Genomic DNA, 15,965 nt, shown 5'->3' on the forward strand with positions numbered 1-15,965 from the left:
TCATCCTCCATAAAATTGCGACGTGGCCTTATCCGAAATTCATCTGTTTCCCAAACTTAAAGAATGCATTCGAGGACTTCCTTTTGATGGCCATGAAGCGGTGCAAGCAGAGGTGAGGTAGTGACTCCGTCAACAAAGTAAAACACTCTACAGTGACGTTATCAGCAAACTGGTGTCTCGTTGGGAGACACGTGTTCATCACCACGGTGACTATGTTGAGAAACAAGTACGTAGATATGGAGAATAAAGGTGCACAATGTTAACTACGTATCCTTCATCTGAAAAGCTTTAAGAGTTTTCACATAAAACTTCATAGCCGTTTCTTTTCATATATATATATATATATGTGTCATAAATGTCACAGTAGTCAAGGATAACAATAATAAGAATAATAATGTAAACCTAATTTTAACAACGAAAACGAAAAACTAATGAAACAAAGGAACTTGAGTGCAAACACAGTTTGGGCTGCATTCCCCATCGGTACACGTAAACTTAATTTAAATGTCATGTTATAAATACTTGTATAAATGTAAAAAAAAATTGTATGACCACTTTCATTGGATCTTGTTGTATATCGAGGCTGCGTAACGGAAAAAGGATCTGCTGTTCTTAGCGAAGAGGACGAGCCCACACGTGCGGTCAAGAAAGGCGTGTCAGAAACGTATTCTTTTCCTAAAAAAGCAGGTACAGCATCCAATCCTCGACTGAAAATAGCGACCCACACCGTTATTCTACAAAAATGTGTCATTCTATTCATGAAGCGTTTGCATAGCCCCGTCAGTCTCAAACCATCTGCGTACACTGCCTAAAAAAAAAAAAAAAAAAAAAAAAAAAAAAAAAAAAAAAAAAAGGGGTGAAGCATTTGGAAGGGGTAGACGAAACTAAATGAAAATTCACGGGTTAAGATGATATGTGATTATCCTGCAATGTCGAGTCATATTTACAAAGAACTTGGCACTAAGAGACCACTTAGCTCTATGACGTTGCACGCGCTTCTGGCTTGGATGCTTATACTGTTTTGATTGAGAAAGATATCACAAAGCTGTTGGGTCCTCACCTGAGGCAAACTACCCCTAATTCTAGCCCACTATAACTGCCCTGAGGAGTTGACGTTTGAAATGGCGCAGTTGACGTTTGAGATAATCCCACACTTGTTACATCGGCAACAGGTATGGTGATCTAGCTGGCCGCTAGAGTATGAGCATTGTCCCGTTGAAAGATGGCACCATATTACTGTTTGCGCGAGAAGAAATAAGCGAGGATGCAGGGTGTCCATGACGTATCGTTGTGCCACCAGAGTTTTCTTAACCACTACCAGCTCATCTCCTCACACCAAGATGTCAGGAGCAATCTCGTTTTGCGTCTCCGAAACGTTGGAAGAACAAGACCTCTTCCCAGGTTCAAAAAAATGGCTCTGAGCACAATGGGACTTAACTTCTTTGGTCATCAGTCCCCCAGAACTTAGAACTACTTAAACCTAACTAACCTAAGGACATCACACACATCCATGCCCGAGGCAGGATTCAAACCTTCCTAGTGCAGCTGTTGCTAGTCTCTGACCAGTGGTGTGGGATGACATCGAATGCTACGACACGCTAAGTTCACAATACGGCAATCCTTCCTCGTGGTCAGACGTAGTCGACTGAACACTTGGCAAGTATGGCTGACCTCACGTTTCCACGCAGTCAAACACTGATCTACTGCCACATCTGAATGTCTCACATGTCTAGACATTGCGTGATACGACCAGATGGCAAACCGAAGACCCACAGTGAGGCTCTTCTCAAACATCGTCAGGTGCCAATAGCGCTGTCCCACAGGAGTACGTCGCATCTCCGTATCCCTTACAGTGGTAGTTCAGTATCTGTTCTCTCCCCTTTCATATCCTACCAGGCCAACAACGCAAAACACTAACAACACTAATGTAATGCTCTCTGAAGGATGGTCTACATACCACACAGAATTGCTACTGTTGGTCTGTACATGTCTTCTGCGTGCTTCACTTTTTTAGTGAGGCAGTGTATTTAGCTTAGACGCGTTTATTTAAAGCGACTTCAGCAATGTCCGTTGCAAATAATTATGATATTATGACACCAGCGAGTGTGGCTGAGCGACTGTCTCCTCTGTATTGCAGCGACCGGCGGGGGCAACGGGACGCAAGACATCGACTTCAACGAGCGCTTCCGGTGGGGCGGCCCCGGCGAGATGGGCGACAGCTACCGCGAGGCGCTGGTGCGTGGCCTGCCCTTCCCCATCCTGACGGTGGCCGAGTACCTCAGCCTGGGCCAGGAGGGCTTCGCCTGGGGCGGCCGCTACCGCGCCGCCGGCTACTACGGGTCCGTCTTCCTCTGGTAGGTGGCGCTTCACATCAGAGTCTTAGCTGCTCAGTTTAGGCTGTCGTCGAGCTCCTACTCAGTACTCTGCTGGCTACTTTCTACGTCTACTACTACATCCGTGCTCTGCGAACCATTGTGGAATGCATAGTAGAGGATGCTTACCATTCTGCAAAATACTGCCAGCTATCGAATATCCAGATAAACGTGGGCCTCACGTTGCAGGGTTAACTAAAAGACATGTATACTCCAAAATACACCAGTTTTTACTGGAAACTATTTACTATATTTACAAAATATGATTGTTTGTGTTTGGTTTCTGTTACGAACGTAATTTTAACTTTTTCTTAAATCATCGAGTTACTCAGTTTTGCTTGCCAAAGAGCTAGAGACTTGAAATTTTAAACGTAGCTCAGAACTGGATGAGAGTCCATTATTAACTTACTTTCTTTCAGTCTGCTCGATGGGGTGAGAGTGAAAAAGTTTGGCGATGTCTGGCATCCAGGCTGCCCTGCAGGACCAATGTGTTGTGTGGGTAGCATCGGATTAAGTTGTTTCTCATCTGTCTCTATGTTCAGTACTAATTTTACAATGAATTCTAAACCAATTTGCTGATTAGCCAGATGTTTTAAATCTTAAATACAGCTCTGTACTCGCCTCCTTGTCTGGTGTGTGCTGGAGGGTACTTTGAGTACCACTCCCATTTCCCCCTTTCCCTGTTCCAGCCACAAACAGGTCGCAGGGGGAACGGTTGCTGGTGGACCACTGTGTGAACTTGAAACTCTCTAATTTTTACCTTTTCGCTAGAAATAAACAGGAGGAAGGGATATATTCATGAGTCAGGTGAAGAGAAATAGAAATGATCGTGAAAGTTACCACATGTCTGTGTTGTAATCTCATCAAAATCTTTGGAATCGATTGAAAAATTTCACACACACACACTCACATACTGAAGTCCACAAAGCAGAAGATAATTATTTAATTAAAAATGAATTCTTAATGTATTAATTTTTAAATTGGATTAAAAGATACAAAATAATTTATCTAGCCCCACACATGTTCCTAATCCCATACAAACAGTCCTGAAAATTAGTGATTTTAAATTTGTAACAGCTATGAGAATGCTTGTAAGATTTAAAACGAAAAATGTGGTGCAGATACAATACTAAATTTATGCATAAACAGTTCTCCTATTTACTATTATAATATTTAGCAAGTGATGCATCAGAGAGAGTAAAATTTTCTCTCGAGGGAAGACTTGAACCAAGGACCTCTCTTTCCACAGCTGCTCATGCTAACCACGGGACCACGGCGCTCCTGAGCTCCCATTATTCTTGATGTTGGCTATCTTGCGCATTGACTGCTCAGTTTGTATATTTTGCTTATTTTTCTCATAGTTCAACACAACTTCTTCCTGTTTTCTCGATTGATCTGTGTTCAGTTTTTCAAGGCCTATCCACAGTGCCAACTTATAACTAAATCTGAGAGGGGTGCGATGGTGAGGTTCCCTTGTTAGAATTACTTAAATCTAGCTAACCTAAGGGCATCACACACATACATGCCCGAGGCAGGATTCGAACCTGCGACCGTAGCAGCAGCGCGGTTCCGGACTGATGCTCCTAGAACCACTCGGCCACAGAGGACGGCGCAAAAGGAGGTATCCAATGTAATTCGATCAACTATATGATCTACAGTTAATTACCAACGATGACGAGGAAGAAGTCGGTGGAAAGCTTGAGACTACATACAAATCTGAGATGGCAAGAAATCTGAAGCAGTTATACAACTTATATGACATTTTTATAATAATGAACATATGGTGTACGGTATTTTAAACTTCTGAAGTCTACCAGGCGATGACCTATTGTCGAAACTAGTTCCAGAACGACAAGGATTTTATCAGCTTTGTGATGCTTATATAAAACAACGTTATTTATAAAAGTTTTGGTCCACAACTTAAAGAAGGTTTAAGTGACGTTAACGTACGGTACACACACACACACACACACACACACACACACACACGCAGAGAGAGAGAGAGAGAGAGGGAGGGAGAGAGAGAGAGAGAGAGAGAGATAGAGGGGTGGTGGGGGGAAGGAGGGAGGGAGGGACATGTGGTCACCGACCCGGCCAGCTCTCCGCCACTAATGTGCAGTAGGTTTGGCGCTCATCAGGAGGTCGGGAAGGCGGAGGATGATGAAGGAGGGGGCGGGCGGGCGCATCCTAGCGTGAATGCCCGCCTAATCGGCGCCGCTGGACATGGAAGATTCCAGCGCGGCGCCAGCAATTAGGCGTGCCGGAGCGCGTGCGGCTGGCTGGCGCCTAGTGGCGCGCTGCGGGCTGCGTGCCGCCCCTGCGCCGGCGACCTTGTGTGGAACGCCGCAGCCAGGAATAGCGCCAGCCGGACTGGCGCTATTTTTAGCGGCGCGCCTCACCGCTGCTGCGTGGAGCCACGTGGTGCGCACGCGGACGCCGAACTCCGCCGCTGTCGGCCCGTCCGGGTCGGCATCTGCGGGGGCAGCGTCCGCTTCCCGAGGGCCGGCACTCCGGGCATCCTGTATACGGAGTCACGGCCACTCTGTCCTTACGGGGCGCCAGGTGACGCGCACCTTCCGTCACTGCAGTAGTGGCCGCGAGATACCAACGCAGCGCTAACTGGAAGTATGGAAACGCTACGGTTTTTTAAACACACAGTCCACAGAGGTGACAAAAGTCATGTGATACCTCCTTATGAGATGTCAGACATCCATTTGAACGGTGCAGTGCAGTAACTCGACATCGATATTCGCTAAAGTGTTGCCCGGTGCACGATTTTGTGCACGAAATGATCTCTCGATTAAGTCCCATAAACGTTCGATAGCATTCATGTCGGACGATGTGGGTAGCGAAATCGTTCGCTCGAATCATCCAGAGTGTTCTTGAAATCAATTGCGAACAAAAGTGGCCCGGTGACATGGCGCACTGTTATCCATAAAAATTCCATCGTTGTTTAGGAACATCAAGTCCATGAATGGTTGAAAATAGTCTCCAAGTAGCTGAACATAATTATTTGCAGCCAGTGATCGGTTCAGGTGGACCAGAGGACCCAGTCCATTGCATGTAGGCCTAAACACGGCCCACACCGTTACGGATCCACCAACAACTAGCTCAGTGCCTTGCTGATAAATTAAGTCCATGATTACGTGGCGTCTGCACTACACTAGCTGTTACCAACCGAAATCGGGACTTGTCGTACCAGACCGAGGTTTGACAGTCCAATCGATGTGGTCACGAGCCCAGGAGAGGCGTCGCAGACGATATCGTGCTTTTAGCAAAGGCACTCGCGTCGGTCGTATGCTGCCGTAGCCCACTGGCTCCAAATTTCGACGCACTGTCCTAATGGATACGTTCACCTTACGTCTGGTTTCTGCAGTGCTCCTTGTCTGTTTGCACTCACGGCTCTACACAAACAACCCAAATCTCGTTGAAGGCTGTGGGTGACTGCATTGTCCGTGGTGAGAGGTCATACCTGAATTTGGTATTCTCGACACATCCTTGAAACTGTGGATCTCGGAATACTGAATTCCCTAACGGTTTTTGGAATGGAATGTCCCATGCTTCTATCTCCAGCTACCATTCCGCGTTCGAAGTCTGTTAATTCCCATCCTGCGGCCATAATCACATCGGAAATCTTTTCACATGAACCACCCGAGTACAAATGACAGCTTCGCCAATGCACTGACGTTTTATACCTTCTAACTCTTCATGCTTTCCCGGCGATCTAATGACATCCTGGGTTGTCGGGTGTTCTGCGTCGTACTTGCACGATATTTCGGTAACGTAGCTCGTAACCTTCATTAGATGCTACCTGATGTCTCAGCTCGCACCTGATGAAGCTTGCGAGCTACGTAAACGAAATACCGTGCAAGTACGACGCTGGTATCCGCCAGAACACCCGACAACCCAATATGTCATTTTATACCTCGTATGCGTCACACAAGCGCCGTTTATATATGTACATATCTCTATCTTATGACTTCTGTCATCTCAGTGTATTTACAGACGGCCAATAAAGCCATACGATCATTTCATACAGATGGATAGAAAAATTGGAAGAAGCCATCTTCGGCAAAGGTCCGCAGAAATATAGGAATACGCAAAAAAAACACTGAAGCTACAATTTTGCTTATGTTTTTACGCCGTAAACACACTCAAGTCCAAATTCGGAAGGAGGGCCGATAGTAAAATACAACACTTGGCACTAAAACACGTGTTTTTACGAACATCAACGTACATCCAAAACGGAACTGAGGGTGCAGCTTTTTCCCAACACCAAATATTCCAAAATATACAAATAATACTAATAACAGCTCTTTCAAGAGCTCTCAGAAAAGTTAGTACTATAGAAGCTAAGTAAATATTGCCACTGTTCTGTTTTGTCTGTTTGTGTAGGTTGACGTCACACACCACAACATAAATTACGACACCGGTCATTTTCGGTTTCCGGTATCTGTAGCCTTCTCCACCCACTTAGACAATGTATGAGCATAGGCTTTCGTAGGCAGAGTATTTTGGATGTATGACGACAGCATGCTGTAAATGAAACCACTAGTGTTTCGACTGCTAAAACAGGCGTCCTTTCGCAAAGTGATTGTTTTCAGCGTATCATTGCTTCTGTTTGTGTGCTACCGTTTTACTACCCTTATCAAATTTCAAATGCGAAAGGCTATTTCGTATTCCGCGTATTAATTTGGCAACAAATTCAGGAGCAAGAGACATAAAGCGCTCAGTAATGGCAGTGTCTAAGAATAGTTTCTGATAGGCATTATCGATGAATCCAGTGAAATACGTCACTTTGAGACTGTGTTGCTTACGTATTTCCTGGTGGCACCTCTGAAAATCTAGGAGCTTTGTTGCTCGCCAGCACGGAGATAGTTTAAAACCGTTCTCGAGGATCATGTTGTTGGATCGTTTTCTGTCATTATGCCAGTTCCTGCTTCCATCTTAGTGGTGCTTGGCTGCCTGGTTAGTCAAGAGCTTTCAAAATGCCATACCTTAGCTTTTGAGATTTGATGTTCCCGGACATCAACGTCTTGGTTGATGTTAGTCAGTTGTTTCCTGGCGGTTGCCTAGCAATGTGAATGCTTGCTTGGCGTCGCTTACCATCGCCACATAACGCAGAAAGAAGAAAGCCGCGGCCTACGACATACACTGCCTAAAATTACTCTCGTATCTGCCACGCTATGTAATAACTAAAACGGCCTACGCCCATCACCTTTTTGAAAATTTATATGGGATCAGATGAACTACCTATGCTACAAATTAATGAGAATGTTGTTGATTGTGAAATGCAGAATGTTCGACGCAGTATGTGCCATTCTCATCGTCACATCATTTCTTGCATATTTCTTCCATTTTATTAAGGTAATTACTTTTTTTACAGATCTGTAATTGCAAGTAAAACCCAGATCGCTTAACAACGGTGGTAATGTTATTCTTTGTGTCTCAACTCTTATGTTTCAGTAACGGTCTGCAAAATTCTGTAATATTTGATTTCCTGTTGGTTTTCACGATAATTTTAGAGTTTTATTCAACTCGGATTTATGAGGCTTGAGCGTGCATCTGTCTAGAAGTTCTTGTTCAAGACTGCAAAAATAGTATTTTATTTGCATTAGAGGTATGCAACTCTCGCTGGAACGATATCACGGAGAATGGCTTAGCTGTAGGCTGTTTCTGACTGAGCTGTTGGTAGTAACGGACATTGTGTGAGACGTCTTATATCTCACGAATGAATGATTGAGTTACTGGTCAAGAGAGAAAGAAACTTTGAACCAAATTTACATCCAGGATCCAGCTTTGAGACATTGTGATCATCTGTTTCTCTCAAACTCACTTTAGGAAAGTATTTAATTCAGTAAGTCTGGCGGTTTGCATTACACGCTTTGGACCGGAATGAAATGGTATTCTGTTTCGTATGTCCCCACCACGCCACAGCTGCCGGTGGATGAGGCCGTGTTTACTATGCTCCCTCCTCTTTTTACATTGGCTGAACGCCTCAAGGCTGGTCAACTGGCTGTGGTTACCTCCAGTGTACATCAGGTGCTGAGTATAGAGCGTTGAAAATTTTCTATTCATTACTTTATATAATTATCGGTTTTCCACAAGTAATTTGTTGGAGAGTAGAGAGTATTTCTCTTTCTTCCGATGTGGGGTAATCTACAGTCTCTTTTACAGTTTTGATTATACGCAGACCTTCTCCAATGAAACTGTCAGTCACGCCTTGGTTGAATTGATGTGATCGCCTAATGTAATACACGTTAACTTATTGTAGTTTGTGTCATCTGTTTGTAAATCGCACAATGTTGTCTCACATGTGCATCGTATTTATTGCGTGTGTGTTTGTAAATACAGAAGACCAATGATCACGGAAGAGAGCTTACAATCGGTGCGAACTGCTCGATACTCCAATTCTTTTCCATACCTATAGCTTCACATGCCGACATTCCTGAAGAACAATAGCGGTAAAGTATTAGGTAATATTATAATCTCAAGCAGCACCTGCTCTTATATTGTAAGGAGCGGCAAGCTAGCCTGCAAGACAGGAATGCGGTGCTGAACCTGTACTGACTATGTACTGCGGAGTGACATCCTTGTTTGGTGCACCGGCCAAACTGAAAGAGGTTTTAGGCTGTTTTTCACGCACGCTTAGGCAGATTCTAGGTTGGTGCTCCATTTATGCCTCAGGAAATACTATACACAGCCGGCCTAAGTGACCGAGCGGTTCTAGGCGCTACAGTCTGGAACCGCTCGACCGGTACGGTCGCAGGTTCGAATCCTGTCTCGGGCATGGATGTGCGTGATGTCCTTACGTTAGCTAGGTTTCAGTTGTTCTAAGTTCTAGGAGGTTGATGACCTCAGGAGTTAAGTCCCATTGTGCTCAGAGCCATTTGAACCATTTTTACTACACACAAACAGAACAACACTTGCACAATTCACAGAAAGGTGGCGCACGCAATTTGTCCCTTAGGTAGATAACGAATGTAGCGGCGTGTCTGAGTTACCGCTTGCCTTAATAATCTAGAGGGAGTAATATGATTTCTGACCACTACTTCTGGAATTAATATTTATTACACAGAGGAAAATAAGACAGTGGGTCGTTGACTCAGCACCTGAGCTTTGGAAAACACTTAAATTTCAACATCAAATTGGGATAATAGAGAATTTTATTGTTCAATAAATACTCTTACATGATTTAGAATTTCTAATGTCTACATATTAAGCGACTACCGCCGCCACGAGAGAGCTTTGTGTATTCTGTAAAAATTCTTATATGTTCATCCTCGCATGGCATAGATTGTGAATCTGAGAGTGTTTCGTAAAAGAGATTAAGTAACAGAAATTGAAATCTAAGTTATATCTTAAATTCATTCATTTTTTATTGATCGTTCATTTCCATTAAATTATAAAATATTTTATTTCTTATTAAAAATGTCATCCAAACCGTAACTTTTCTGGTTCATTGTCTCAGTAACGAACAATGATTATTTAATTTTTGTGTTACTTTAAATATAATTTCATGTTGGAAGGAGTCAGTGTTGGTCTCTCAATACTCTTCTCATGTATGATTCATTTTGGTACATTTGCACGCGCCGTTTGTACTGAATTGTGGGGGTGTGTATTATTCAGTGCTGCTGATCACAATTCAAATGGACTGATGGAATATGATAACTGGAACTTTTCATACAGTCCAGTTTTTCTATAGAAACTGATTATCAATGTAGAACGATCCAATCAAAGAACACTTTGCGAAATGTAGGCCTTAAAAATAACTGTTTATTGCATTTGACGTGGAGTGAGGGCATTCTGGGGTCGTGGTCGTTGGGAGAGGGAGAGAGAGGGTGGGTGGGGAGAGAGAGAGAGAGAGAGAGAGAGAGGGGGGGGGGAGGGGAGAGAGAGAGAGAGAGAGAGAGAGAGAGAGAGAGAGAGAGAGAGAGAGAGAGAGAGAGAGAGAGAGGCGAAGGGGGAGGGGAACGAGACAGATTGAGGAGGTAAAGAAGGGAAACTATGTGCAGCACATAGCCTAGCGTGAAAGGAGCTGGACAGCGGAAGTCTCCATTCTACGAAACACCAACAATAGTAAGACGACTTCGTGTCTTGAGAATGTGACGAGATATGGAATTTAATTCAGGGCACTGCACTCACGCCAGCTATAGCGAGCAGTACTGCGCTACATTCTGTGGTCTTCCCCTTGCCAATTAAATATTGCTCTCTGTTAAGGTCAGTGAACCGATTGTCGATACAGAATCAATAGATTGTTGATGAGAAAGAATCAGATTGGCTTCCTCTAGGTGGCAGTGTCAACGCCCGATCGTGATTTCACGATCGCAGAACGCAGCTTGTTATTGTATAGGCCAATACCACAAGGAAACTGTTTCGAAACACCGCTAACGTTCACTGCCAGACGAGTCTTCTGAAGGATAAGATGAGTTCCGTGGGCTTTCAAAACAGTCTCGCAGAGCGCCATCGAATGGTGGAGGCCTCGCTCGCTTTTAGCGGGAGTGCCCTCTGCGTGCCTCGCAAGCTGTTCTCCTTGAGCAGGGGCGACCGAGTGAGCTGGGCGGGATGACTGGCACGTACACCTCATGGCCCGTGCTCTTCCATGCGGCCTTCGCTCGCTACTTCCTGCTGACTGCGCAAGCTGCGTGCGCACACACAGACACACACGCAAGGGCACATTCCACTTCGTCTCTCCACAGGCCACAGGCGAAAGACCGTACTATACTTTACAGGAAGAAAGCTAAAATACGTCACTGCCTTTCCCACTAGCTGTTCCACATAATACTACTAAACCACAAAAGCTGAAATACTTCTCGTACGGACAAGGTGAATAAGAAAACGAATATATTAAAAAAAGAACAGGTAAGTGCGAGTAAGACTCGGATACTGAGGGCTCCGTACAAGGGAACCTCCCTATCGCACCCCCCTCAGATTTAATTATAAAATGGCACAGTGAATACGCCTTGAAAAACTGAACACAGATCAATCGAAAAAAACAGGAACAAGTTATGTGGAACTATGAAAAAATAAGCAAAACATACAAACTGAATAGTCCATGTGCAAGATAAGCGACATCAAGGAGAATGTGGGCTCAGTAGTGCCGTGGTCCCGTGGTTAGCGTGAGGAGCTGCTGACCGAGAGGTGCTTGGTTCAAGTTTAATTTTTTTATTTTCAGTTTATGTGACAAACTCTTATGTTTTGATCACTTTTTTGGGAATGATTATCACATCCACAAGAAAATCTAAACCGGGCAAGGTAGAAGAATCTTTTTACCCATTCGCCGAGTGTACAAGTTAGGTGGGTCAACAACATATACCTGTCTTGCGAAGCACATGCCGTCACCAGTGTCGTATAGAATATATAAGACTTGATTTTCTGTGGAGGAATCGGTTGACCTATGACCTTTCGATCAAATGTTTTCGGTTCCCAATGGAGAGGCAAGTCCTTTCGTCTAATAATCACACGGTTTTGCGGTGCGGTCGCAAAACACAGACACTAAACTTATTACAGTGATCAGAGACGTCAATGAACGAACGGACAGATCATAACTTTGCGAAAATAAACTTTTGACTCGAAGGAAGACTTGGACTAAGGACCTCTCGTTCGGTAGCTGCTCACGCTAGCCACGGAACCACGGCACCACAGAGCTTAGATTCTCCTTGATGTTGCCTATCTTGCGCATGGACTACTCAGTTTGTAAATTTTGCTTATTTTTTCATAGTTCCATACAACTTCTTAGTGTTTTCTGGCTTGATCTGTGTTCAGTTTTTCAAGGCCTATCCACTGTGCCAACTCATAACTAAATCTGAGGGGGGTGCGATGTGGAGGTTCCCTTGTTAGTTATGTATATACATAGTTCATACATAACAAGAACCGAGAATATCGACGATTTTTTCCCGTTATCGATATCGATACTTGCAAGATATGAAAATTTGGGACATAAACGGCCGTATCTTTTGACTGTATTGGCATATAAGCTTAAATTTGTTACATTAGAAAGCGACCATTGACCTTCGTATGTGACATAAATTTCAAGTTGATCCATCTACCTGTTACTGATAAAAAAGGGCATTAACAGACAAACAGACGGACAGACATATAACAAATGACAAAAAAAATTTTTTCGTGTGATAAAATTACAAATTAACAATTTTTAGATCTTCTTCTTTACTTGTTCTGTGAAACCAAGCTTCTTTCCAAATATCTTGAGTGTAGGTCAACAGGAGATACCCCATACGTTCTGATGAGTTTGTATCAATATATGTGACACGATTTGCCATATCTTTTGATTGCATTCACTTGGAACCTTAAATTAAATTTAATTAATATATGACATAAATTTCAGTTTGGCATGTCTACCTGTTCCTGAGGGATAGAGGTCTCGACAGTCCGACAGACAGACAGAAACACGGGCAGACAACAAAGCTATCCTATAGTGATTCCGTTTTTGCCGACTGAGGTGCAGAACAATTAAGAATAAAAAAAAGAAAAAATCAGGTAGAAATGAACCATTACATATTGCATTTTGCCGATCGGGTTGACATCTTTTGTTAACCGTAATATACCGTGGATTCCTAAAGGAAGAAATTTTCCTCATTAGCTGGAAGCAAGCAGAAGTTACCCTCGACTACAAAAAGGGTACAAGAAGTTATCGACAAAACTGCCGCCTAGTATCACTCAATCCGTCTGTTGTAGTATATTAGGATATATTTCGACCTCGTACACAGTGAGATCTCCGAACAGAACGGTTTCCTGCAGACAAACAGGATGCATCCCGGCAACCTCGATCAAGCAAAACTAAACTTGCAATTTCTTCACATGACAACCCGGAAGCCATGGATCAAATCAGGTGGGTTCAATATTTTTTGAGTTCCAAAAAGCAACTGGCTCAGTACCACACGAGCGTTTGTTAACTGAAGTGAGGTGATATGCTGTATCATAAAAAAATTCTGACTGGGATAAGGATTTATTAGCAGGGAGTAAATAACATGACATCTTGGTTGGAGAGTCATCGACAGATGTAGAAGTAACTTAAGGAGTACCCAGAGAAGTGTGTCGAGACTCTTGTTGTTCATGCACAATATTAGTTATTTATGTATCATATTAATAATATCCTCAGATGTTTTTTTCAAATGCTTTTCACAAAACGATAGAAACGGTATATGTGAAAGGTAAAGGAAATTTGTGGCGAGATTTTATGGTTATTTAATATTTTGAAACGTCTGTTTCATCTCTTACTTGGAGCTTTCGTGGCGTAGTAGCCAATCTCACTCGCCGTCCCGGTCGAAATACAGAGGCTCTTGGGGTCCGGGAAGAATAATTACGGGATATGTTATTCCGAAAATTAAGGAAGAAACCTTTCTTGACAGATGATGCAGTTATCTTTAAGGAAGTAGAAACTCCGAGAAGCTACACGGATATTCAGCCACATCCCGATTAGATCTGAAAATGACGCAAAGACTCGCAAGTTTCTTTAAACTTAAAACTAACATTTCGATAATCTATCTGACTGCGTATTTGAATATGAGAAATTACAGGGATAAATGAACGTGTAACAGTGAATTCCTAAGCTATCTGACTGAGTTTTTTAGTAAGAATTTACAAGGAATACAGAATCTGACTTGTGCAACGGAACTTACTGGATTGGAGTACCTGACATGTTGAGGTGCGTCAGTGTCTCAGTTTTGGCCCCACATTTTGCACTCACCTCTTTGGATGACTGCCTTTTTCCATGCGGTTTACAGCAATTCGCAGCAGCATGCAGCAGCAGCGGCTGAAGCTTATTGTTACTGGTTCAAATGGTTAGAATTGCTCTGAACACTATGGGACTTAACTTCTTTGGTCATCAGTCCCCCAGAACTTAGAACTACTTAAACCTAACTAACCTAAGGACATCACACACATCCATGCCCGAGGCAAGATTCGAACCTGCGGGCGCAGCGGTCGCGCGGTTCCAGACTGAAGCCCCTAGAACCGCTCGGTCACACCGGCCGGCTATTGTTACTGAGAATGAATTTAATAAAAAGGAGTTTGTTTCGATCCTGTTAACTAGTAAATAACTTGTGAGAAGGGATTTAATAAATTAAGTCCATTTCCAGTTTAGAATCGTCATGGCCGAGTATTAATAATGGCGAAACGCCTCACAATGACCTTCATAATGGCTGAATGCCAGAGTAACAAATAATTTAATTTCCAAAGTTAGATTAATATTTTACTACCACAGCATATTTATTAATTAGATGTGGAGAATAATGATTTTTATTTCGAGGATAAGGAGGCTTCATTAACTGACAAGCAAAACAGGGGATAATTGCCAAATCGGACTAGCAATCACGAACCTAGCACTGCAACTGGTTTTGCGCTATGCTTGCGAATTTCACGTTGAATTCCGTCTTCAAGGGTAGTTAAGCCACCCACATCTCTCCTGGCTATATAAATGAAATCAGGCCTTGAGTGTGGTAAGATCTGCCATCACCGACGTGAGGGCAGCAAGACACGTCTCCGAGCTCTCGACCGACACTACTACTTCCACTCGCGCTGGCAGACCTCGTTTCCCAGCAATGCTTAGAATCGCGCTCCCGTGTTTCGTCCTCAGATTGATAGTATCGATATTTGAGCGCTTACACAATATAAAGAATAGCAGTTGGCTATACTGTTTTCAATGTAATGGAGAGTTCTAGCACACTCCTTACAAACTTGCCGCAGCTAGTAGGCGGAAAACGTTCTGTAGGATTTCGTTTCGTCAGCTGCTGTTGCTGATCTGAAATATCTTTTTTCTTCCTCCTCGTGTCAAGAAGATTTTGTAGTTGCCGCCACTCCGCCTCGCTCTGTTTGCCGAGTCGGCAGAGGGGCTGTAACGAGTCTGTAGGAGCGGAGACGAGGAGCCGTTTCTGGTTTACGACTGACGGGCAGTACCGGCTGGACAAACGAGCCGAAGCGACCGTAGCGGCCGCGGCGGCGGCGGCGGCCGGCGCGCCGGTCCCGCGCTACGCGGCTGACAGCGACGTGGCTGTCTTAATAAGGCCGCGTGCGCCGCGCTGCCGGCTGGCGAGGCGGCGGCGGCGGGGACGGCTGTCCGCGATCCGAGCGCACCGTACTGATCTCGTCCAGCAGGGGACCCACCGAAAGCGAAACGGTCAACCAGTAAACGAAGAGCAGTGCACGAAAAGGCGGGTAATACACACGTCAATTAGTTAAGTAGTGACTTCCACCAAAAGTCATATGAACGACTCTTTTCATACACTACTGGCCATTAAAATTGCTGCACCAAGAAGAAATGCAGATGCTAAACGAGTATTCATTGGACAAATATTATACTAGAGCTGACAATGGATTGTGTTTTTACGCAATTTGGGTGCATAGATCCTGAGAAAACAGTACCCAGAACAACCACCTCTGACCGTAATAAGGGCCTCGATATGCCTGGGCATTGAGTCAAACAGCGCTTGGATGGCGTGTACAGGTACAGCTGCCCATTGAGCTTCAACACGATGCCACAGTTCATCAAGAGTGGTGACTGGCGTATTGTGACGAGTCAGTTGCTCGGCCACCATTGACCAGACGTTTTCAATTTGTGAGAGATCTGGAGAATGT

At 44.0% G+C, this 15,965-nt stretch overlaps 1 protein-coding gene across 1 annotated transcript in view; it reads left to right on the forward strand.

Annotated features, from left to right (window-relative positions):
• Positions 1-15,965, forward strand: part of LOC126356042 (dual oxidase maturation factor 2-like) — a 995,426-nt gene that overhangs the window by 758,121 nt on the left and 221,340 nt on the right. Inside the window, exon 5 of the mRNA XM_050006722.1 lies at positions 2,138-2,354. Coding sequence (XP_049862679.1) covers positions 2,138-2,354 — 217 coding nt within the window. The remainder of the gene's footprint in view (positions 1-2,137; positions 2,355-15,965) is intronic.

Source organism: Schistocerca gregaria, chromosome 3, assembly GCF_023897955.1.
Source record: "Schistocerca gregaria isolate iqSchGreg1 chromosome 3, iqSchGreg1.2, whole genome shotgun sequence".
NCBI classification, from domain to species: Eukaryota; Metazoa; Arthropoda; class Insecta; order Orthoptera; family Acrididae; genus Schistocerca; species Schistocerca gregaria.